General features: G+C 41.6%; 1 protein-coding gene across 5 annotated transcripts in view; it reads left to right on the top strand.

The window, feature by feature from the left end:
* ASB3 (ankyrin repeat and SOCS box containing 3) overlaps nt 1-26192 on the top strand; it is a 140940-nt gene extending 114748 nt beyond the window's left edge. For all 5 annotated transcript variants that reach the window (XM_032778369.2, XM_032778367.2, XM_032778370.2 and 2 more), the window contains one exon: nt 24343-26192. In XM_032778369.2, the coding sequence (XP_032634260.1) occupies nt 24343-24599 (257 nt within the window). In that variant the 3' untranslated portion in view covers nt 24600-26192. The remainder of the gene's footprint in view (nt 1-24342) is intronic.
* The last annotated feature ends 356 nt before the right edge of the window (nt 26193-26548 follow it).

The raw sequence follows: 26548 nt of genomic DNA on the forward strand, positions 1-26548 counted from the left end.
AAAATGATTTGAATTGCTTGAGGCGGAACTATGAGATAACTGGAACTGCGCACTGTTGAATCATACATCTGGATAAATAGCCAGGAATGTGCCTGCCATGTCTCTATAAATTATGTATAGTTTGCATTGAAGAAATGCCTAGGGTTATTGTATTATAATTCACTGCATACCTCCTTAGACCATTCTTTAAAAATTAATGAGGCATCATTTCACTGTTCTGTCCTGTCTGTTCTCAATGTATAATAACATAGTTTTTAGAAATGAATCAGCGTTGCTAATGGTTCCAAAAATGTTGCTACAAATGAGGACACGCAGCAGAGGATTAAATTCCAAAACTGCCTCATTAGAAGCAACATTCTGCACATCAAATATTAAACTAAAGTCCCACATGTGCAACCAACACACAATATGCTTGCTATATCATCATTCACTATCACCAGTTCATTAAAGACTAATCACACAGATGTTAAATATGTCTTGCTGGATTAATTGCAATGAAGGCAAAGAAAAACTAATAAATATTCACCTTACTTTTTTGTCTTTTAATGACAAAGGAATCTAAATAGTCTATTGGATTTCAGCTGCCTTGTGTAATATTTTTCACAGGTCTTGAGCCTCCAAAGTCTTATTAAAAGCCAGATATAGAAAAAATGGCTCTTAGTGTGAGATCTGGGTGACAGATTTCAGGCATTCTAATACAACTGTTTTTCTTTATTCGAGGTGGCTCTATGTATTTTTCCGCCCCAAGCATCAGTCAGGCGGCTTCGGCGCGCATTGCTGCTTGGGGGTCTGCTCGGTAACATGGATCCAGCGCCGCAAATTGCTGCTTGAAACGCAGACCGCGGACCTCCCACAGGCAGCCCGCCGAAGGCGCCTGACTGCTGCCCTCACAGTGACTGCAGGCTGCCCCCAAGGTTGCCACTTCAGGCACGCACTTGTGCCTTGGTACCTGGGAGCCGCGCCGCTTTATATGCTTCCACAAAACTTATATCTGCGACAGCGATTTTCAAATTAAAAGCAAGATCTTTTTTTAATGTCTCTAATTAAGTTTGGCGAGCAACTTAGTGTCTCACACAATCATGCTAAATATAAAACTTAAGGAAAATGTTGATAGGTTAACTGGTGATTGCATTACTCTAACTTTAATTACCCAGAAAGGACATTGGAAAATTATTGAACAATCAATGTTGTTCAACCTGAGATAATAAGTATAATATACTGGCAAGGATTTGTCAAGAAATAATCTGCCAAACAACCTACCATAATCTCCCTCTTTGACAGGATTAACTGGCTAGTTGACAGTGGAAGCAGTAGTATATGGTTATCTGGACTTAGGTAAAGCTTTTTGACACTATTTCCTGCATGACATTTCTAAGCAAACTAGAGAAATATCATCTAGATGAAATTACTGTAAGGTGGCGGTGCACAACTGGTGAAAAACCTATACTAAGAATAATTATTAATGGTTCACTGTCAACTGAGAGGTATAGCAAGGTGGGATCCCACAGGTGAGGTTTGTTGGTCTGGTACTGTTCAAAAATGTAATTACAACTTGATGATGAGTGAAGAATATGCTTATAAATATTGAGGCTGTCCTCAGCTCGGAGCAGTTGCTAGCACTTTGGAGGAGAGTGTTAGAATTCAGAATTGCTCTTGATTAAATTGGAGATATATGTGAAATCAACAGATGAAATTCAATAAGACAAGGAGCAAATGTACTGCACTTTAAGAAGAAAAAAAATCCAAATGCACAAAATAAAAAATAGGAAGTAATGGCTATGTATTAGTACTGAAAGAAAAGGGATCTGGGGTTGTGATAGCAGATGACAAATTGTTTTGAGAAGTCACAGTTGTGATGCTGCAGTAAAAACAGCAATGTCATCTGTGATGTATTAACAGGAGTGTGTATGTAAAATGTGGGAGATAATTTGTTCTACTTTAATCAGCACTGGTGAGGCCTCAGCTCTGAGTATTGTATCCAGTTTTGTGCATCACATTTTAAAAAGATATGAAAAATGGAGAATTCACAGGGGAGAAAACAGAAGTGATAAAAAAGATTTAGAAAACTTGACTTATGAGAAAAGATTGAAGAATTGGGCATGTTTTAGTCTTAGAGAAGAGAAGGCGAGGAGGGGAGCCTGAATGTAGGTTTTCAAATATGTAAAAATGGAAGCTGATCAGTATGATTTCCCATGTCGACTAGTGTAGGAGGAAGTAATCAACCAAGTTTTCAATATAGAAGATTCAATTAGTATTTTAAGAAAAACAGTTTAACTATAAGGATAATTAATCATTGGACGGTTACCTAAGAGGTTGTGGTAATTCCCCTGTCAACAGAACGTTTAAAAAACAGGCTAGACAGAATTATAGACTGCCAAGTACGTCTAGGTCTACTTAATCCTGCCTTCAGCACAAGGGATGACTCACTGATGACCTTCAAGGTCCCTTCCAGCATTACACTTCTATGATTCTGTGAATTTTCAGGATATTTCCAGATTCTTAGAATGGGGGCATTTTGATCAAAATGTTGTACATATGTTATAAAAGTGAATAAATTTAATATAGTAAGAGAAGTGTAATTGGTGTATATTCTGTCTTCTTGTAACAGGACATGGGACAGGCTTTCACTTCTAGTATTACCCAATTAATGTGTGACACAATATGTGAAAATGTGAAGTTCAGTTCAGTACTGTTTGGTGTTTGGAGAGATGACACCAGTAAACTGTTTTATAATCATTTGTCTCAGTGGAAGTCTAGGGATTTGAGAGGAGAACAGCCCTTGGTGCATCTAGGTATTCCACACAAAGCTGGTTGTAAGCATCTATCAGGACAGTATGGTAGAGCCTTGTGTTGAAGAAATATTTGTATCTGCCTCTGTATCCGCAAACATTGATCCATGGTTAGCTTGCAATTGAACGGGTTCTAGATACAAATTTGGACTCACATCCATCCACAATCTACAAACATGGTCGCCGATATCCACATCCATAGGATGTGAAGCAGATATCGCAGATTTGCAGGGCTCTAAGTAAGAAGCTGACCTGTTGCTTCTTGGCTTCAGCTGTCCTGTGGATAATTAGAAGGCTTAATTTTTGATCAGCATCTTTTGAACACATTACTTAACTAGTAATTAAACTTATTGCTGATTACACCTCTGCCTTCAGATATAACGCTGTCCTCGGGAGCCCAAAAAATTACCCATGCGGTATAGAATGAAACCACATTATAATGAAAACTGCTTGGATTTCCGCTTGGGAGTTGCGCAGACCTTGCACCCCAGAGCACTCTTACTGCAGTTATATTCTTGAATTCTGTTATATCGGGTCTGTTATATTTGAGTGGTAGAGGTGTAATTTAATTGTTTCTTTTTTAAACAAATTTCAGGACAAAATGCATAACGTTTTAATTTTAATACTGATCTCTTTTGGGGCTACGATTATTTGAGTGACGTTTTAGGTGATGCTTTCTAGAAACCAATCACTGTTGCAATAGTCTAAAATGGTTTGTTACAAAAGGTTTCTCTAGTCTGATTCTATAGTAACTTTATCAGTGTATTTTTCAGTATTATTTTAAACAAAGGTATCTTGTTTTCTGTGTTGATCATGTAGGTTTTACGGTTTATCCCATTCTCTGAAGTATGGGATCCACCTACTCTGGATTAATTTAGGATACTGCCTGCATCACAAAAAATTTTCTTGTTTCGACCTTCTTGGAAGGTGGCTGTCCGATGCCTTCTGGGGAACGCTACACTAGAGTTTACAAATTGCTGCTAAACGCTCAGGAACAGTACTAAAGAATGGCTACACATTCTATTGTTGGCTGGATTCTAATTCCACTGATCTGTTGTGCAGACTGTGGTAAGAAGGTATATTACTGACTGTATTTTTAGATGTTGTGTACTATACTGATCTCCAAATTCATGACTAACCTAGTTTACAAATTGCTTTCACTGAGCAGCACATCATTAACCAGTGCTTACAATTGTGCCCCCCAGGTGACAATGGGTTCAGCCCAGGAAATCAATATTTCTAACCAGCAGCCATGATTGCTGAAGGGTGAGTGGCCACATTTTAGTATCCCTGGGGAAAACATTTCTGATTTTGACACTTGCCCCCTCCTTGAGGAAAGAGTAGCCATCAGAGCTGCTGCAGGAAACAGGTTGAGCTCTCCCCCCTTCTGTCAGGAGCCACACTGTTTTCATAGGAAGCAGGGAGCAGGAGAGACCAGCTGCACCAGGATGGCTCTGCCCTCTCTTCCCTCTTGCCCCTCTTGTGGCGTTTGGACAGCTTCTCTGCTCACTTCTCAAGCAACACCCAGCCTGGAAGAGGGGAGAGGTGACCATGCTGCACACCCACTCTGGAGAGGTGGATGGAGACTCAGGATGGACAGAGTGAAGCTGAAGGGGCAGGAGTGATGGGACAAACAGTGGAGGTAACAAATTGATATAGGACTTGAGGAGGCTAGATTTGAGGGTGGTAGGATTTGATTTGAGGATTTGTAGGGCAGAATAATCACCAGGGGCACAGGTAGGGTAGGGTGGAGGGATGTGACAGACCCCTCTATATTTTTTCAGATCATTTTCAGCACTGAATTTCATAATCTAACTCAGGATCATGACTGACAGAGATTTCAAAACTCTTGGAGTGAAAACTTCACAGGAGAGAGCAGGGTCAATGTTATTAAACTTTCCCCTTTGTTCTGAGAAGAGAGTAAGCAAGGCTTGGTCTTTATTTACTCCAGGGAATGGATGCTCTGCATTTTTCATGAACCAGTTCTTTCTTCCCTATATTTCCCTCCTCCTCTGAACAATTGGTGTGCTACCACCCCCAATCACATGGAAGTATAGTAAGTTGCAGATAAACAATGGTATAAGAAAATCTCAGATAATTCTGGGTCAAATGGGAATAAACCGTGGTCGGAGGGGGATTTCTCTAGCATTCAGTTTCAGTGGCGGGGAGAGGAAGAGTGGAGTAAAATTACAGATTGTCATCGTCACTTGGATTTTTTTGCCTATGTACCAAATTTGTGGTTAACTAAGGAAATACATTCGTAAAAAAAAAAACTTGGATGATGCTTTTCTGTAGCATTATAGAAATATTTGTATTTAAAGGGGTCAGTATATTTAATATTCTGATTTTTTTCTTTCCAGTTGTCATGCGCATAGAAGCCTTGACTCTGTACTTCCATATGTATGACTTGTAACAAAAATTTGAAAACTATACAAACTACATGAAATAGAATAATGGATTATACAGAGTCCACTGAATTTTAGTATATTCACAGAACTTTGCATATCCTGTTAGTAATTCCATTACATTTGTAATCTTTAATTATTAGGAGTTGAATGTTTAATGTCCACTCAGTTTTAAACATTGATTTGTTTTAAATTTGTGATGACTTATAGTTGAATTGTCATACTGCTTACATGTTAACTTCAGTTTCTTTCGAGAGGTAAATGATATATAGTACTTAGATATCATGTAACTGAAAAAAAGAGGATTGAGGAAAATAGGAAGGAAATAGTCATGAAATATATATTCATTGATTTTTTAAGAGCATCATAATTTTAAGCCTGACATGATAAAAAATAGTATTTGTGATTACACTTACTTACAATAAAGAGCAGTGTATGATTACAAGAGTAAAACACTTAAAAGTCGGCTATTTTTATGATCTGTGCCATTTGATATTGTTATGTAACATTTTTTATATTGTCAGCTAAACTATTAAGTGCTTATTGTACGTTTCTTGATTATCATTGTTAAAACATCTGTGTTAATAACTACCTTTACAATGTAATCCACAGATTTGATCTATTGTTTGCAACTTTTAACTGCAATGCTTTTTTTTTCCTTCTCTGAGAAGTAATAGCAGATAATAAAAGTACATGCCGGTCTGTCCTATAGTTTATTAATGTCACTGGCTTATGGTAAGTGTACTACAAGTAACAGTAAATTTAATGGGAGTATCAAAAGTGGTAAGCAAACTCTACCCTATTGCATTTAAGAAACCAATGCAACAGATTCATTACTCCTGTGCCATTGTTCAGAAAATGCATGGAAAAGACTCTATTGGTCACACATGAACTATGTTATGCTGAAAAATAAAAATAATAGAAAAAATAGAACAGCAGGAAGGTTTTTATTATTAATTTTAATCACCTAGACATTTGTGTGTTTCACAGATTTGTGTTTTTACTATGTTGAGCAGATGAGAAATGGAAGAATACGATACATTAGCATAGAAATTATTGATGTGAAAGTACAAGTATTGTATGTTCCAGTACTTTTCAAATGCCGTTTGTTTAGTAAATAACTCCTTTAGTACTTCTGGTGTAACCCACTATATTCGTTGAGGCTATTGTTTACTTTACCAGCTTTTCTTGGAGAAATGGAGATTAATCACCTAAAATCAGTCGTGCATAAACTCAAAATCTTTTTTTTAATTCCTTAGGTTTGGTTTGATTATTTTTAATTAAATAAGCCATAGAATTTTTCAGATGTCTGGAAAGCTAGGCAATGAATGTGAGACCTTATTCACCCTTCATGTTGAACCCCGACGACCTCTGACCCCAACCTATATAAACCTAGATAGAGATGTTATAAGCAGTTCTTGTAGAGAAAAATACTGCCCTATTACTTAAGGCAGATCATCTTTTAGAGTGTATACTTTCTCTTACAGTGTAGCTTAATTCTAAAGTAAGAGGATATATGTATAAGCTGCTGCAGAGTTAATAATATGACTTTAAGTGCTATATGATCCAAGTTATTTTAGCTCTAATTCCTTTGCCATGTTTGTATATTAGTAGGATATTGTCGATTTCCAGAACTTGTTTATAAAAACATAAATCTTTCAATATTTCTCCTGTCCCCCAGATTTATCTTTGTAGTAGTGTGTTGACAATGTTATATTGGTTAATTTTTTTATCGTGTAGGATTTATTGTGAATGATGACTGCTTAATTTCACTCTGGAGTTCACTAACTGGAATAAGGCTTCCTCCAGCTGTAGAAACAAAATCTCTCTGAGCCACAAGAAACCTCCACTGGTTCCACGTAACCATTTTGGTAAGTAAAAAACCACATTGTAATTTCTGCACCATACCAATTTCCAGAGAATTTAGAGGAATAGCTTTTTGGAAAATATGTGAGATTGCCAGAACTGTAAAATTAATTGGATAGAAATTTTGTTTCTACCTGGCGAAAACCAGTTAGTTGTCCTAGTGAAATAACATAAATGTGTTCTCAAACTGATACTTTTAGTCAGGATTATCCTCCCTTTTATAATGTAATTACTGTTATACAGATTAATAAAAACTGTTAAGTTGTCCATACTGTTTTAAGTGCCCTGAAAACATAAAAAGCAGCAGGGATGGTATCATAAACACTATGTATGAAATGAAATTCAGAGAGTCCATTGTTTGAGAAAGATTTTGAGGACTGCTAAACTAGTATACTTTTGAACTTATTAAGTACCTTAACAGGTCAGCGTTAGCAATAATTGTATTGGAAAATATCTACTAACTAATCAGGGTGATTAATTAGGTATGCCCTTGGAGGGTGGGTATAAATATATTGTAGGGCCCAAGTTGTAAGTTAATAGTGGACCTTACTTAAATTGATTTGTTCTGCCTCTTTGAAGATTTAAGGGACACGATGGAGTTACTATCTCTGCATTTACTTTTAGGACAATGTTCCCCATAACTTTTTATGAATTTTGATTTATGTTACTCCAATACAAAAATTGCGCGTATCCACTTGGTCATAAGCACTATGTGACAGCAATTTACAAATACAAACTGTTAATATTATAATAGAATACCTAAAATCAGCAGGCTCTTTCCTTTCTATAATTAAAAATATAATCAACCCCAAAAAAAGAATTACATGTATTTCCAACAAATCTTATCTCTCAACACACCCTCCCAAAGCAGTTGAGAGCAAATGGGCTGTGCTTAATGAGCTATCTAAAAATTATGCAATATTCTTCCTTACTTGATTCATTGTAAAACTTAGACTTTCCTTTTAAGCAGTGTATAACATCAAAAGTAATATGCAAGTGTTGTTTTGTGTTTATTGTTATAAGACTTTCCCTGGGGACTGTATTTGATAGCTACTTTGACCATATCTTATGTGAGAGTGGGGGAGCTTTACGATAAAGAAATTTACGTGATCAAAGTTCTTCTATGTTTCTTAGTTATCAGTGAGGTATATTTATATTTGTATGAATGCCTTCTTTGTGGTCAATTTCTTCCTCTGCTTGATACTTCGTTGGAGTATTTATTCTGTGTTTTGTTAGACATCAGTCTGTTATAGAAATTAATGTGATGTCTAAATTTAGCATTAGACTTCACTGCAGGATCTGCTGAGAAAATGACAAGTTCTCTTCGAGTGAGTTATGCTTCATTAGATGCCTCAGTAGATAATATCAGTTGGGTGAGTTGTATGTCTGTGCGTGCCCGTGACTACGGCCGTACGGAGAAAACTTATACCCTAGCTAAGCACTCGGCGGTGGTCGGCCGGGCGCCCCTGGGGAGTGTGCCCACTATAGCGATTTAATACACCCGCCGACCTGGCCCAGCCACCTCATTCTTCTTTACCGCCACGGTTTGTGGATCAGGTCGTTGGAATCAGGTGGCAGTGCAGTTGCCCTGACCTCCACATTCTTTCCTAGCTGCTCGTAGTATCGCTGTCTTGTTAGTTTATCGTCTTGTTTACATAATAATAGTTATAGTTGAGTAATAGTGTTAGTGTATTCTGTTAGTAGTTTTCGCGGGCCGGGGGCTCTTTCCCTACCGTGCCCTCGGTACCGAAGCATTGCCTGGCTCGCGCGGATTTAAGCAATGTCAGCGTGTAATGGCCAATCCCGACAGGAAATCCCCAACGAACTCCTGTTCTTGAAAGCCTGGGGAGTCGCACTTAGCGTCTAGTGCCCCCATTTTGCAAGGCATTCAGCCGCGCCAGAAGAGCGGTAACTTTAGTGACTGCGACAGCTCCTCATGGAGGCGGCAGCTGACCACCCGCACCGAGGTTACGAGCCAGAAAGGCGGACGAGACCACTCGCCGGGCACCGTCCCTCATCGTGTGGTACCGGTAAGGCTCCTCTAAGTGACCGGGGGCAGGCATGCGACGCCGAAGGCACTCCGCCGCGCTCTTCTCTCTCAAGGTTCGAAGTCGGCTAAGGCCTGTCAGGCGGACCTTCTGCAGCCAGCCACCGAGCTTAAGACTGCTCCTTGAGGCAGAACTGCCCCGGCCACCGACCCCGTGCTGTACTGGTGCCGTCAGATCTGCCCCGTTGATCCAGCCCACGCGGGCCAGTCGAGCTCCGGGTGGAATGAAGCTCCCGGCACCGGCGCAGTCGAGCTGCGCCTTGCTTCCACACCGGAGACGATTTTCGCGGCAGCGAGACCTGATTGCAATAAACGGAGCCGGCACTCATGTACTCCTGGTACCTTACAGTCCTGTTGAGCCTTCTCTAAGGGCTAGCCGCCTTTTTCTCGGCCGCCCTCTCTGCCACCGCTCAGGACACCGCTCGCCAGATCCGTCTCCTTGCCGCTCCTCTTCACGGCAGCCGCTCCAATTGCCGGGCGCCGTTCACCTGGTTGGCACCGTTCACCTGGCACCGCTCCCAATCGCTGGCACCAGTCCCTCGCACCGCTCCCATGATGCACTCCGCTCACCCCGCATCGTCACCTCGGGCCTCGCACCGACTCCGTCACTAGCGGTCCCGATCATAAAACGCCGCAATGCGGAGCCGCTCACCGTGCTCGGCGCCGGTCCGCCCAATCGCTCCCCGTTGTCCCGTATTCGTGGCACCGGTCGATTCCCAGGCACCACTACACAGGCCAATGTTACGGAGCAGATCTCGCCTCGAGGCTCGAGGTCCGGTCGACCTTCCCTGACACAAGCCAGGGGCGCAGTCCCGGTCCGGCCTCCCAGAAGTACATATGGTACCGCCAACGGTCCCCGACATCTCGGGCTTTGCAAGGTCAATTGGCACGTCAGGTGCCCACTCTTTGCGGCCCCTCGTGGCGTCTGGTCAAGAGTCTGCCTATGCCTCCGGGCCGGTAGCGTCAGCTATCAAGGCCGGGACGAGGATGTTGGATTTCCGCCGTTGGGACTCTTTTCATGGGATCGTCAGCTCCCATGACCTCGCGCAGCAAGTCAATGAGTCCATGTGGATACCCTGGGCTTACATCAGCCCAGGGTGCTTCCCCCTTGGTCCGGCCCTTGCACCTGCTCCACAACGCTTCGGGCGGCAGGGCTACTATATCCTGCCCTTCCTCTGCAAGACGCAGAGGATCAATCCATTCTCCTGTACATCCCCAGAGTCTTTTCCAGCAGGATCCTACATGCGGGTACGAGTTCCTTCCAGGACCCCTTGTTCGCGGGCATATCCTCTCTCCTGCTTCTCCGGATGAGGCTGTGGCGGGCTCCTCTTCTCGGGGCCACCGCCGATCGACTTGCGAGCCCACCAGGACTCCTTCGCCGGGTGGCCCTTAACATAGACCTCCCGTGGAGGAAGTGGGGAGGTCGACGATCCAGTAGTCACTATTCTGGCTGCCGATGCCCCAAACGCGCATAGCCTCCCATTCATTAAAAACTTACAGGCGACTACTGACACTTGTGGCAGTCTCCAGCATCCATCCCACCGACGGCAAAGGTGTGGAGCGGAGATATATGGTGCCTCCAGGGTTATGAACACCTGTACGTCCACCCACCCCCTCCTCATTAGTTGTCCAATCAGTAACGAGAGGAGCGCCATGGCAACAGGCGCCGGCACCAAAATCTAAAGAGGCTAGGCGCGATGGACCTTCTAGGCCGTAAAGTTATTCAGCAGGTGCCTTACAGCTCCGAGTCGCCAATCAGCAGGCCCTCTTAGGCCGATACGGCTTTAACACCTGGTCGGAGGTTGGCCGCTTTACAGAGTTGCTGCCCCGGACTCACGCCAGGAGTTCGCAGCCTTTGTGGAGGAGGGACAGAAGATCGGCAGGACCTCCCTCCAAGCTGCCTGGACGTGGCCGACTTGGCCCTAGGACTGTAGCCTCAGGAATTACACTGAGACGAATTTTCCTGGCTCCAGACCTCCACCTTACCACCAGTGCTGCAGACCACTTTACAGACTTACCCTTTGAGCCGGGGTTTGTTTTTCGACAAAACAGACCCTCACCTTCAAAGCCTGAAAGACGGCAAGGTCACCTTAAAGTCGCTCTGGATGCACACCCCCGTGCTCAGCGGAGACCCTTTAGGCCCCAAACCCGCCGCCCGTACTTCCCGCCTCGAAACGGCAGGATTTCACCAGGAGGCGCAGTCGGGTGGGCGAAGACGCCAGTCTGGCCCCCACGCGGGCCAGCTCAAGGCCCCACTAAAACCACATCAGGGGCCAAGAGCAGTTTTTGAGGTACGCCCGGCGGGCGTACCAGACTCTCTTCAGGATCTTTCCCCCCTTTTCAACCGCCTTTCCTACTTCCTTCCGGCGTGGTCACAGATTACTTCCGATCAGTGTGCTGCGCACGGTGAAGCAAGGATACCACCTCCAGTTTGCTTCATCCCGCCTCTTCTGCCCCCTTCCGGCTCTCTTCAGGACCCTTCACGAGCAATCCTCTGGCACGAGGTTCAGTCTCTGCTCACCGCAGGAGCCATAGAGGAAGTTCCGGTACCCGAGAGGGGAAGGTTATTACTCCCGCTATTTTCTCATTCCAAATCCAAGGGAGGCCTCCGACCAATTCTAGATCTGCGGTGACTCAACAAGTGCTACGCAAGTTGAAGTTCCGCATGGTCTCCCTGGGAACCATTATCCCGTCCTTGGAATCCTGGAGACTGGTACGCCGCCCTCGACATGAAGGACGCGTACTTCCACATAGCCATTTTCCCGGCACACAGAAGTACCTTCGGTTCACGGTCAGACAGCACCACTTTCAGTTTGCGGTCCTCCCCTTGGCCTGTCTACTGCCCGAGGGTCTTCACAAAATGCATGGCAGTCGTCGCCGCGCACCTTCGCAAGCAGCAGATACATGTCTTCCCGTACCTGGACGACTGGCTCATCAAGGCGCCTCGCACGCCCAGTCCGTCAGCAATATGAGCAACCACTCGAAGAAGAAAACAGGGTTACTCACCTTTGTAACTGTTGTTCTTCGAGATGTGTTGCTCATATCCATTCCACACCCACCCTCCTTCCCCACTGTCGGAGTAGCCGGCAAGAAGGAACTGAGGGGTGGCCGGGTCAGCCGGGGTATTTATACACGCTATAGTGGCGCCACTCCAGGGGGCGCCCGGCCGACCCGCCGAGTGTTGCTAGGGTAAAAAGTTTCTCCGACGGCTGTGCACGCGGCACGCACACTCCTAAATGGAATGGATATGAGCAACACATCTCGAAGAACAACAGTTACAAAGGTGAGTAACCCTGTTTTATTATTCATAATTACCAAGCATAGAAAGAAAAATATGAAAAAACATGAAATGGTTTCGTGTATATTTTAAGTTTTCCTAGTATGAAAGAGTATGAGAATGATTTAGCAGACTTAAAAGTGTTCCATTTAGGAGCTAGAACAGGGGTAGGCAACCTATGGCATGCGAGCTGGTTTTCAGTGGCACTCACACTGCCCGGGTCCAGGGGGGCTCTGTATTTTAATTTAATTTAATTTAATTTTAAATTAAGCTTCTTAAACACAGCACAGATCTCTAACTGCAATGTTTACCCTATATCAGTGGTTCTCAAACTTTTGTGCTGGTGACCCCTTTCACACAGCAAACCGCTGAGTGTGACACTCCCGCCCGCCCCCCCCATAAATTAAAAACACGTTTTAAATATATTTAATACCATTATAAATGCTGGAGGCAAAGTGGGGTTGGGGGTGGAGGCTGGCAGCTTGCGACCCCCTGAGTGGTCCTGACCCCCAGTTTGAGAACTCCTGCCCTATATGGTGTACAGGCAGCATTTGTATTCTTAGGGTATGTCTACATTGCCATGTAAGCTCAGAGTTTGTAGAACTTGAGTTAGGAGACCCTGGGTTTGTTAACTGAGGGCTTGAGCATCTACACTTATTTGTAACCATGGGTCCCAACCTGGGGGTCCAGCGTCTACACTGCATTATGTGGGCCCAATTCCAACTATCCATATCTCAGACTTTCTAATGCCCTCCCAATAATATGGCCACTCAAGCCCTTTGTTCATGGTACGACATTAGAAAACTTGACTGTCCAGAGGGCAAAAAAAAATCAGCCTGTGGGATTGTGTTATACTTTTGGTAGACTCCCAGAGCACAAGTCCAGTGGAGCTGCATCTGTGCTGCGAAATGATAGGACTTGAACCCTGGGTCCCAGCTTGACTGAGGCTCGGCCCTCTCCCCTGTGGGGTCCCAGGACCTGAGTACAAGCCCTGGCTTAGCATGATTTGTGTGTGGATGGAAGGAGGATTAGACTTGAGCCTGTGTTTGCAGCCTGGGCTTATACTGCAGCGTAAACATACTTTTAAGCCTTATCTACACTACATAGTTTTGTTAACAAAAGACAGCTTTTATCGGCAAAACAGTAGAGGTGTACACACTACAATGCTACTTTTGCCAACAAAACTCTCTTGTTTAGGCAAGAAAATAAAACCACCTCATCCAGATACATAGAGTTTTGTGCGGCAGGGTTTTATCAGCAAAGAGTCAGTGTAGACACCACTCTTGGTTTTGTCAGTTTAAATGGCCTCCAAGAGGTGTCTCACAATGCTCATCCTGACTGCTCTGGTCTTCAGTTCAAACTCTGCTGCCCTGCAGCCAGGTGAACAAGCATCTGTCCCTCCCGCTTTAAAGGCCCAGGAATTTTTGAAGTTCTACTTCCTGTTAGCTCGGTGTGGAGAGCTCATATTGCATCTTCCCAGCTGATCTTGGCAGCTCCACACAGCACATGTTCTCCCACTTGGACTACTGCAGAGTTGTTCAATCTGCTGAGTAAATAGGGAGTGGAGGCTGTCTAGACCCAGCTCCTCTGTAGCCATAGGAATTTTGATACGTACGGTCAGATTTTTTGTGGCTTGTGTGATAAGGGCTCCGAATAGGACACAGTGCAGTACCAAGCGAAGGTAAAGGAGCTGAGGCAGGCGTACCAGAAGAAGGCAAGGGAGGCAAACTGTCACTCCATTGCTATGCCGAAGACCTACTGCTTCTATAAAGAGCTGGACACCGTCCTTGGCGATGATCCCACCTTCACCACTAAGAGCCCTGTGGATACTTCAGCGGGGCTGGAGATGGCGGACAGTGGACCTAACCCCGAGGACAGAGTCATGGATGAGGAGGTAGAGGTTGGAGGGCAATGTGGAGCCCATGGCAGGGTTGTCTGGTGGGGCAGCGATTCAGGAACTCTGAAGGATTCAGGAAGGAGAGGAGATCCCTAGTAAGTGATCTTTTTGAGTTGATGCTGCTCATTATATGACATACGGCTTTCTTTTACTTTGTATAGTATAGAAGTGGGTGAATGGATAGAAATGTGCAAGACTAACTGTGTTTGACTGGGCTCCAAATTCCCATGCATAGCTAAGTAGTCCAGCAGAACAGTATATTGATGCACGCCAAGATTTCACGTGAATCCTCCAGAGGGATCTCTAGAAAACTTTCCTGGAGGTACTCGGCAATCCTCTGATGAAGGTTCCTTGGCAGAGCTGCTTTGTTCCTTCCCCCATTGTAGGAAACTTTCCTGCGCCACTTGCCAGTGGGACCAAAGCGGCATGCAGGGACCAAAGTGGCACACAGGCGAGCAGCATATGGACTGGGTCAGTAGATGCATCCTTGCGTAACCTCAGCCATGTGGAAAATGGTGGCAGAATTTATAATATTGTCCCTACTCATCTCCACTGATCCGCATGAATCATCACCAACACCCTTTGCCCCAGCTTGAACATCCTCCACTCACCCGAGACAAACGCACCATGTTTAGGGTGTTCGCCCAGATGTGTGCTTGCTAAGTGTCAGTGAGAAGGTGATTAGTATGTTACAAGAGGTGAACTTTACTGTAATGAATCAGTGCTGTGCATGAACTAACAATCATGCTTCTTCGTATTGTATCTTGTGCTTCTGCAGATGTAGAGGGTTCCCCTGAAGGACACACATCGGCTGATACAGAACTGTTTTCCAGGCCCTCCCTAAACTCCTCCCAAACTGTCCTTTCAACTTTCCGGAACATCTCAGTATCCCGTTCACACCATCCCTTCGGACAGCTTCCAAAATGATAGCTAGACTTATGCATGGCTATGAGAGCCTCTAATGTCCTGCACTGCTATCTCCCTTCCCACCAAGCCATGCTAATTGGTGTTTAATAAAAACAAACACTCTGCAAGATAACTAATCTTTATTTGTGTCCTACAAATTGTGATTGCAGCTGATACGAAAACATATACATGCAATTTAATCATTTGCTTACTGCAAATTCTGCTCAGGAATCATCACAAGTGTTAGGCAAACAAACAAAACTCAAATTAATGAAGCATGGCTGTATGGAAATACACAGTACTGGTTCTCATTCTCAGAATGTTGCCTCAAAGCTTCCCTGATTTGAGTGCCCCCTGTTGTGCCCCTCTAATAGCACTGTTATCAGGTTGCTCAAAATCATCAGCCAAGCGATTTGCCTCAGTGTTCCACCCCTGGGCAAACTTTTCACCCTTAACCTCATAAATATTATGGAGAGTGCAGCAGGCAGCTATGACCATTGGAATGTTTTCCTCACTTAGATCTAACCTGCCATAGTCGCCAGCATGCTTTTAATTGGCCAATTTCACATTCCACAGTCATTCTGTACCTATTCAACCTATTGTTGAAGGGCTCCTTGCTGATATCCAGGTTTCCATGTAAGGCTTCATGACCCATGGGAGTAAAGGGTACACTAGGTCTCCAGGATCACTATGGGCATTTCCACATCCCCAGATGGAATCTTCTGGTTTGGAAAGAAAGTCCCTGCTTGCAGCTTTCTGTACAGCCCAGTGTTCCTGAAGATGCATGCATCCTGCACCTTCCTGGACCACCCTGGGTTGATGTCAGTGAAATGGCCACGGTGATCAACAAATGCCTGTAATACCATGGAGGAGTACCCTTTTCTATTGATGTACTCTGTCGTAAGATGGTCTGGTGCCAAAATTGGAATATGCGTTCCATCTATTGCCCCACTGCAGTTAGGGAATCCCATTTCTGCAAAGCCATCCACTATTTCACCCACATTGCCAAGAGTCACAGTCCTTTGAAGCAGGATGCAGTTAATGGCTCTGCACACTTACGTTAACACTGGTCAACTTCCTGACTCCAAACTGATTCGAGACCAACTGGTACCAGTCTGGAGTTGCCAGCTTCCACACTGCCATCACCACGCACTTCTCTACTGAGAGGGCTGCTCTCATTTTGGTGTCCTTGCACCTCAAGACTGGGGCGAGCTTCCAGAGGAAGGTGGCTTTCTGCATCCGAAAGTTCTGCAGCCGCTGCTTGTCATCTGAGACCTGCATAACAATGCGATCTAACCACTCAGGACTTGTTTCCTGAGCCCAGAAGTAATGGTCCACTGGGTTTGCTGCTCCATGAATGCCAAAAGTAATCTGATGTTGTTTCTTTCCATAGCACACAGCAAGTCGGGCAGTTCTGATACCTGTTCAGATTGAAAGCTCATGATATCCTGCATGACCGGCTGTGATGTGTTAATGACAGGTACCACAACAGCAGAGAGCAGTGCGGGATCCATCTTTTCACACACACAGGGCGGGCGCACTGTAAATGGGGGCCATTGAAAAATGCTGCAAAATGCAGTCAGAAGCCCATGGAATTCTGGGACAGAAAGAACTGCATTATGGGACATTGAGCCTGCACCCATGATGCACAGTGATCCACTTCACAATCCCACAATTTCTAGCTGCAGAAGGTGGCAAGTAGCATGGTGGGATGGCTACCCACAGTTCAGTGCTCTCACTGTTGATACTAGAGCACCAACTGTGGACGCGCTCGGCCGATAGGAGGAGTGTAGTGTGACTGTGCAATAGCAATGTTGTTATAGCACTTTTTGATCATCGACATAACTTTTGTTGACAAAAGTCTGTAGTATAGACAAGGCCTTAGTGTCTGCATAAGGAAAACTGAAAGTGTAAACGGAAACCAGGATTGTAATGTGGTAATACCAAAATATAGGGTTCCTTAGTGATTTTTTTCCCCTTTAAATGGGCAGCTGAGGAAAAAAGAGAAGATGCACAGGTCAGTTTTGGATTTATGGAATTCCTGTATTCTTTTTCCATCTCTTCCTCCCTGACTCTTCCAAACCTCTGATTTCCTTCTAATAGTTGTGAGAACTGTGCTTATTATCAGTCAGAAAGTGGGACAAGCAGCCTCCTCAGAATGTAAAGCCACTGCTTTTAAGAGTAACATTTTTCGAAAAATGACTGATAAAGGGTTAGATTCTTTCTTTTTTTTTTGGTCCTATCATCATGAGGACTAAAAGGGATTCTCATCCATTTTAGAAAACACTGCATTACTGCGTTCTATATTTTGTGCTACGTTTCAGATGGGACTGTTTGTTGGGACAGAACACTTCATGTGCAGCAGCAAAGTTGGTTCAGTGTTGTATGAGGGTGAAAGGTGACATAACCACTTTTTCAAAAAAAGTTAAACTTTTTTTTTTTGAAGATGCTACATTTTAGAAAGTTTTACCTTAAAAGAATATTGATTTATTGCAGCTATTAAACTGCTCTCCACTGTCTCTGCAATAAATTCATCTTATTTTTGACTTGAGGCTTTTTTAGGGAAAGAGGCTATGTTTTTAAGTCAAATGAAAAAGAGGGAGAAATGAAATGGAACTTGTCTCTTTATAGTTAGTGTGACTTTTGAACTGCACTGTACTTTAAGTTGGTTGAAGATCATGGAAAATTACAATATAACTGGCAACCTTTTTTGCTTTTGTAGTTAAAAGGTCTCTTTTTGTGTCTGGTATTTGTGAGGCAATCTTCAGCGTGTATATATGGTATTAAGTATAAAACTATACTAGTAGTAGCATTTTCCAAGAAATAAAAGTATGCTTCATGCCAAAGTAAAAGTGGCATTTTAGAACCTATGTACAAATTGTGGAACATATAAACATGATGACTGAAAATAAATGAAATTGAAAGCGCCCAAGGCAAACATCACATTGTATAACCATTAAGTACTGTATAATTGACTGAATATATGAGTAAATTAATTGTTTGGGAATGAAAGGAATAAAGATTAATACAGTAGAACTTCAGAGTTACAAACACCAGAGTTAGAAACTGACTAGTCAATCACACACTTCATTTGGAACCGGTAGTACTCATTTACACAGCAGAGATCCAAAAAAGCAAATACTGTACAATACACTACTGTGTTAAACGAAATACTTTTTAAAAAAAGGGAGGCATTACCTTGACAAGATTTGACAAGGTAAGGAAACTGTTTTTGTGCTTAATTTAAGTTAAGATGGTTAAAAGCAGCATTTTTCTTCTGCATAGTAAAGTTGCAAAGTTGTATTAAGTCAGTGTTCAGTGGTAAACATTTGTAAAAACATTTGTAAAAACAAATGTTACCAACATTTCAGAGTTATGAACAACCTCCATTCCTGAGGTGTCTGTAACTCTGAGGTTCTACTGTACTCTGTAGTACATTACTATGATAGATTGGATATGGAATTCATATTGGGAAAACTATTGTCTCTTGGGTTAAAAACATGATCCTAGGTATTAAAGTGCTGTGGATGATCTTCCTCAATGGAGACTGATCCCAAAGATTATTCTTACGTGCTAAAATCCTTATTTTTTGTGTTTCATTCTGTCCCATTGAAATATGTACTATTATCCTATACTTCTGCTAAGTGTTCTGTATTTTACTCAGACGGTTATAGTACCTTGTGTTTGCCAGTTGTAGAATTCCATAATTAATACTGCTGTTCACAAAGGAAGGAGGCAATTGCATATCTCTAGTAATTACTTAGTATTAAAAGTTTCAAGAATTTTGAGCATGTAGCGTTACAGTATATGTGTATTTAATGTATTCAGTGACACATTACAAACTATATTAACCTATAGGATAAACAGTCCCTTAGTTACTGTGAGATTGATCCTCAGCTGTTAATCTGTCAGGCTAAGGATCATAGAACCAAAAGCCGTGGCAGATGTGTTAGTCTCAACAATAGAACCAAAATGATCCTATTGAAATGTGTCTGATGAAGTGAGTATTCACCCACGAAAGCTTATAATAATAATTGGAGATATACCTATCTCCTAGAACTGGAAGGGACCTTGAAAGGTCATTGAGTCCAGCCTCCTGCCTTCACTAGCAGGACCAAGTTCTGATTCTTGCCCCAGATCCCTAAGTGGCCCCCTCAAAGATTGAGCTCATAATCCTGGTTTTAGTAGGCCAGTGCTCAAACCACTGAGCTATCCCTCCCCCCCTAAAATGTTAAAGTTATTAGGGAGCCCTTATTCAGCCCTCCATCCCAGATGGGAAAAGTGAGTGGCACCGGGCCAACCCCAGATCCCTAAATGGCCCCCTTAAGGATTGAGCTCACAACCCTGGGTTTAGCAGGCCAGTGCTCAAACCACTGAGCTATCCCTTATGTGGCATTATATCTGTTAGTCTTTAAGGTGCCACAGGAGACTCTTTGTTGCCTGTTGAAATTGGATCCTTGCAATTGTAATACCATCTTTGAGGCATTTTGACCTCAAAATGGCATACCTTTTCCAAAAAATAAAAAAGAAAGTGAACTCAAATAACATATACAATTAATAACAGTACTCTGACTTTAAGGTACTATGCAAATAAAAGATAAATTAATCACCAGTAACTGTACTTATTTAGTGTGTGTGTGTGTGTACATAAATAAATAAAATATAGTATATATCTGCTTGCAAATCAACATTCTTGGCTTATACACACCTACTGTTGTGAGCTTGGAAATATCTAAAAAAGCAGTGCTCATTGGGGCCACACCTGTATTGCCATCCCCAGGCATTCAAAAGCCATGAGTCTGACTCCCCAAAACTCATGAGATTGGCTTAAAACTCACAAGATTAAAATAATAAATTTTATTTCATTGTATTTGTTTTGTGCCTTTTGAGTCTTTAGGGTTCACATTTTCAAGGTTTTTCTCCACAAATATGAGGGCTAGAAACTTTTTTTTAATTGGTTAGTTGAGATTCTTATGTAATCATAGTACTACAGGAGCTGGGACTTCAAGAAAAATACCAACTGTTCTAAGACTTGTGATGAAGTTGCAGAGCTGGCAGCATTGTAAATGCCCCTTCTCAGATACAAACAAAGAGAGGCTATAAAAGGAACCTTGGCATGCCTCCATCCACAACCGTTTCTACTAAATTAAAAAAAAATTATTGGGTGAGGTAAATGGATCTGCAGATGCAATGTTCCTGAACAACAGATACCAGCAAAAATAACTTTTCTTTCTCCTTTGCTAATTGTTCTGCAGATCCTCGGTCACAGGGGATACAGAAAACCAAAACCGAACATTAAACACCCAAGAAGGAGAGCAGAGGAGGCCTAATTTAAACAATGATTGCAGAATTGCCATCTGAGGGGAACATTTTAAGAGAGTAATGCCTGACTGGCAATTCATGTGGTAGTTTTACAAATCTTGATCCTAGACACACTAAGCATGCCATTGAAGCTGTAACTAGGTCTACTAGAGTGAGGGATCTGACCCTAAAGAATACCAGCTAGATCATAACAAGCCTGCATATACAGCCTAATTCATTTTAAAAAGTCATTCAATATAACTAAGATTCCTTGTAAGATAAGGGTGAAATGAGAGCAGTTGGTGCTGCGGTGCCCTTTTCAATAGCCTCAGTTGCTAAATAGTCTTGCTCAAACTGTTTGGAGGCACTAGAATGCCGGTGGTCTGCTAAACTGTGATGGGTAGGGCTCACACATCATAAAAGTATGGATCCGTAGAGGGCATTCTGAAGTAGAATCAGTTGCTAAGGCTGTCGCTTCATCTTTAACTCACAGCGTACTCTTAAATTTTGCTAAAATCTGCTGGTTTCTTTCTGATATCTGCTGCAATATCTAAGAAACAAGAGCCTAACTCTGAATTTCTTTGCTTTTGTTAGTTTTATGGCAAACCTTTGCTATAGTTTTTGTGCGCATTGATAAATAATACATAATCCAGGTCTTGCATTGAGTCATTTTGACAGTTGTTTCCATACCAACATTTCTCCACCAATGCTGTAATCTGCACCGTAGGGCCCGCCTACTTCATTGGAGATCAGGTGAAATATGACATTGCACCGTAGTAGTGCTGTTGTGTGACCTCCAGCAGCTATTCCTCTGTGGCCTCTTGTTTCCTGACTGACTGTTTCTTCTCCTGGAGAATAGAACTGATGTCCACTCCCTTCTGAGGGTATGTCTACACAGCAGCTGGGAGCATACTTCCCAGGGTAGGTAGACAGACACACACTAGCTCTGCTTGAGGTAGTGTGCTAAAAATAGCTCTGTGGCCATGGTGGCATGGATGATGGCTTGTATTAGCCACTTGAGTACATAACCTGGGGATCAGGGAGGTATGTATAAAGTGGTCATCCCTCTGCCCCATGGAGGAGGAAGAGAACACACAGTTTCCCCTGTCCACATAATCCAGGGGTTGGGGAAAGGAAGAGAACTCCCCCTGCCCATTTTGTGGGAAAGGCCAAAGAGGATTGTCGCCTCAACAAGGCTTGAAAAATATACCCTTACTCATATTCGCCTGAGAGAAAAGACAGTAAAGAAATGGCAGGGGACAGAGAAAAAACAACTTTAAAGTTAAGACATTGTTCTAGCTATTCGTGTCACTGTCGTTTATTATATTTCCTTGGCAAAAAGGGGACCTCAAAGGCAAGGAATTCCACTTTAAACCCTTGGAGAGGCAACAGATTGGTTGTGGCCTAAGAAGAAAGAGACTCTGAGGTGATAGTAGCTGGGCAGTAGGGAACATAGATACAAGTTTGGTTTTTTTCCAGTTAGAACACAGATATTTTATACAAGTTCTTGTTGCTCTGTCACACTCCTGCTCTTGAGATAAAGGTCAGCCAATTACTTATGGAAACCACGTAGCTACACACCACCCATTGGGAGAGTGTGGGTAGGAGTGTGAAGATACAGTATGTGATCGTCATTTGCTAACTAGACCAACAGAAGAATGAAATACCATCTTTTAGTAGTGAAAAGGTTAAGTTAAACTCTGATCAGAAATTGTTTTTTCCTGTCTTTTGTATGGGTTGGCTAGTATAATGTAATGTCTGCACTTGGATAATAGTTAATTTAATTAACCTTCACTTTTCTCTCCATATCTTGCCCTCTCTGTTAGCTCACTCAAGAGATGGACGATGTCCTTTTTTAATCTTGATTCCTTTTCTCTTATTCCTCCTCATTCCTTTCCCCTCCACCCAGCTCATTTAAACTCTTACCATGTTCCTTTGATCCGGACTCTTTTTTCCTAACATTTGAATTCTGATACCCTTCACTAACTCCATTGCTTCTCCTCTTCCTTTTTGCCACTGAGCACTGTTGGCAAAAAATCTGGCATGCTAATTCTTTTTATGCTTTTAAATCTACCTTAAATTCCATTCAAACCAGGCTCTTTGTTCTGTAAGCAAGTCCTAATGCCATTCTGGAGACTTGACATTTAAGGTTTAATGAAGCCTTCCATTTTAAACCAAGTTTGGACCTTTTCACTGCACCCAAATTTATCAATCTACCTAACATTTTTGAGGTTTTATGTTTTGCCATGGCAAAAATCTTTTAGAGCATCTGAGGCAAATCTGAGAGACTGAGGAGTCCAAAAAATGGCACAATCTCACTTTATGGATATATTTCTAATCTATTTATTTAATTTTTGCTCATCATAACTCAAAAATGAGTTGGTCTAGATACTGCTGCTCTGGTTTAAACCTTGGTTTTGACAAAATTACTGTAGCAGCAGAATTATTGTAGATGATTATACCACTTTGCATTGTCAGATTGGTGGTAAAGAGGCCTTGGTAAAAATGAGAATCAGATCCTTAAATGTTTATAAAAGTCATGATTTTTTGTAAGATTGTGACCAAGAGGTTGTTAGTGAGAAATGCGAGTTTAAAACAAATTTTTCTATAAAATAAGAAGAGGAAGATGAGAGAGAAGTAGGTGAAAGAAGAGAATTATATTATGGAAGACTCAATACAGTTAAGTCTCACGTCTCCTTTCTCTTATATAATCAGACATATTTTCGTTCTCTTCTAGTGTCTGTCTGAAACAAAAATTGAGCTTGTACCAGGTCATGATATTCCTTAATATAAAGGAGTATCTATGGAGACACTGCTGTTTATTCAACTTTTAGCAGATTGGTCGTTCTTAATTAATCAGATCTTATAGCAACATTTTAGGTAAAACAAAATCATAATGTATTATATGAAGGCTTACAGCTGCATTCCAGCATCTGTATTATTTATTTATTTGACGTATGCAATCTGGTCAAGCCAAGCCGCAGTGTTCTTGTAAACGATGTTCAAGGCACGAAGACCTCCAGGATGTTGAGTCATTTTGCAGTTTCCAACAATATGTGTCATGGTTGGTGGTTGCCCACATTGACATAATGGACTGTGTGTCACCAAAATTCTGCTGCTGCATCTGTATTAAATAGTAACAATGTACTGCAATTATTTTCTCTGCATTAGTACACCACTTGAGTCTTGGGCTGCAATTTGATACAGATTCCTATGAGCTATATTGTATCTATGTGTGTGGGAGAGTTTGCAGAGGGACGGTTTATAATTTCTAATTTCATAATAAAACACATTAGCCAACACAATAGGTTAAGACAACTCGTAGGTATGTTTTACAAAAATTTAATTGTGAGTCTTGGTTCATTATAGGAGTAATAAGTAATGTAATAGTAATAAGAAAAGATGGCAATCATACTATCATGAACCAACTACTTTTGTCATCAATATTTACTCTTTTCTCCCCACAGTAAATTAGTGTTTCCATTGTTGACTTTCCATCATCTCAATTTAATTTTATCACTCCCTGTGTGTACCTTTTTATCTGCTAATCTCTGTCCAAGCAACTTGCAGTTTAGGTGATTTGAGTGAACTTTTTAGTAGAGGGTGAAATAGTTTATTTTCATATATGTCAAGATTAAGGTATTTTTATCCAGCTGATACAGGGATATTCTAACATGCTGGTTTTAAAACTGCTAGGCTTCTTCAGACATTAGAACTCTAATTAATCACCTGGCAAGTAGTTTATTTAATGTTCTTTTATCAAAAGAGAACTGCCTAAGAGAAGCAAAAATATAAACACATAGTTTAATCTCGTAGTTCTTTTCCTCGATTTGATTTTTTTTTCCATTTTACAGCCTTTATCCCTTCCTTGGCTCACCTTTGTCGTCTTGAGATCCGGTCCATTTTAAAAAGTGAACACCTACAATCTGACCAGTTTATCCGTAAATTGCCCTTGCCCACTTGTCTACAGGACTATCTGCTGTATTTAGATATATTGAGAGTAAATGGCATTCCAGAACTGGCAGATGTTCAAAGTGAATGGGATGCAGGAACATGTTACCCAACTCATTCCAGTTCAGAAGACACCAAGAAGGGAAGCATGTGTTGCTGATGCTTGATAGTCCAACTGCCTGAGACTGGACCCAAATGTTGCGGACTTTATGAATGTCAATTAGCAGACTTCACAGGCGAGCTACTGTATCTGCATATTTGCTACTCTGGTAAAGGGTTTTTTTCACATTGCAGTTTACATTTTAATTAGAAATATGTTGCAAGTTATGATGTACTCAGCTACATGGAAAGCTTTAAAAAAAATCTGTTCTAGTCCCTTCATTTGTATTCTTTCTTTCAAAAGAAAATCCCTTCCTCTAATGTAGTAAAATCAACCTGTTCAGTGAACATAGTTTCTAGATAGCTATCCCTATCAGTCACTAAGTTAATGTGAAAAATCCTATTACAGATACTATATATGCCAAACAAAATATGCTTTAAAGTTTAAAATTATATGAGTTTTCTGATTTACACGTTGAGAAATGGTCTAGGTGAGCCAGATATCTGAGATCACTGAATGTCCAAAAGGAAAGTGCTTGTTGAGGTAGGTCTGATCCTTGTGATAATGGACAATAATCTGTTTTAATTTGTATGAATTAATAAATCTATAATTAGTTGCTTCTATTCTGCCTTCCACGTAAATGCTTTCGGATATTCATTTTGTTATAAAAATATACTTAGTATTTTATTTCCAAACCAATAATACTTCCTCCCTCCCAACTTTAAAGACATGAAAATGAAAATTTTGGTACTTAAGAGATGTAGATCAGGGTTTATGCACATACTCAATAGAAGAAAAAAGCAGTATTCAGATTAGTGTTTGAACAGCACATACTATAGTGTTATTTGGAATGATGTTATAGTAGAATTGAAATGCTGCAATAATCCCAAATTTCATGTTCACATTCATGGACTATTTATTCTAGTTTCTTAGAAATTAGAGTACAAAAGGAATTCAGGTTCAATATGATTGTGGTGATTTGTCCTATTAATTAGTCTAAAAAGTATTTTGGAGTCTTACTAATTCTTTTATCAGGATATTAAGCACCTACCTGTTCAGTGATCCCATATCTGCCGGTTGCAAAGAGCAGTTTAACCTGCTGAATGTGTTTATTTTTTCTGTAATTACATAGCATTGACAATCACTGTTCCAATTGGCAGTGACTTCAGTTCTGGCCCTGTTTGGGATATTTCTGGAGATGGATTGTCTGTTCTTGCTAGCTATCCTCACTTCTTCTTTTCTGATACCAAAGTCCCAACTAGGTCATATATCTAGAGCTGACCATGGTCAAGAATGCAAACAATGGTGGATATTGTAGCTTAAATTAAAAAAAAATTACTGCTGGCTTGGAAAAGTTAGCCATCCTTCATAAGTGGAAATGCAAACTATAAACATGAGTGAGAATAGTCTACTCAAGTTCCTTCTTGCCTTCAAAAGATCTTATTAGCTTAGGTACCTTTATTTCTGCATGAGGTTTGTACTGAGAGGAATTTAATAACCCTCTGTAGAGATGTGCCTGTGTCCTGTGCTATACCAGAGTCCGTATGTTCATTGTTAGGATACAATGCTAACGTTGTAATCTTTGGTATCACCTATGTTTTCCATATGTTATCAAACTGTTTGTCTCATTCAATAAACAATTTAAGAAGAAAATGTCCATGTTGGAGTTCTTATCAAATTTCAGCATGCTTGCCTTTGGGTTGGTCTCATTTAGTCTCTCTGCAATTGTAATTTTCATAGGAGTGGTTCTCAAACGTTCATAGTGTGCACCAATGTTCCCTCTAATTTTTTCCATCCAGGTGCGGAATGAATTTTGTTGTGTGCACCAATATCGAGGTAAAGTGTGGATGTGTGCCACCAGTAGAAACAAAATCCCTAGATATAATATATATATATTTTTAAAGTTACCATAGTGATAATTACACCAGCCAGGACAGTTTAGGCATTTTAGAACTCACTACTCAAAGAATTAAATTTAAGCATAAGAGAGAGAAAAAAATCATGAAATG

Source organism: Chelonoidis abingdonii, chromosome 3 (genome assembly GCF_003597395.2).
Source record: "Chelonoidis abingdonii isolate Lonesome George chromosome 3, CheloAbing_2.0, whole genome shotgun sequence".
Classification (NCBI taxonomy): Eukaryota; Metazoa; Chordata; order Testudines; family Testudinidae; genus Chelonoidis; species Chelonoidis abingdonii.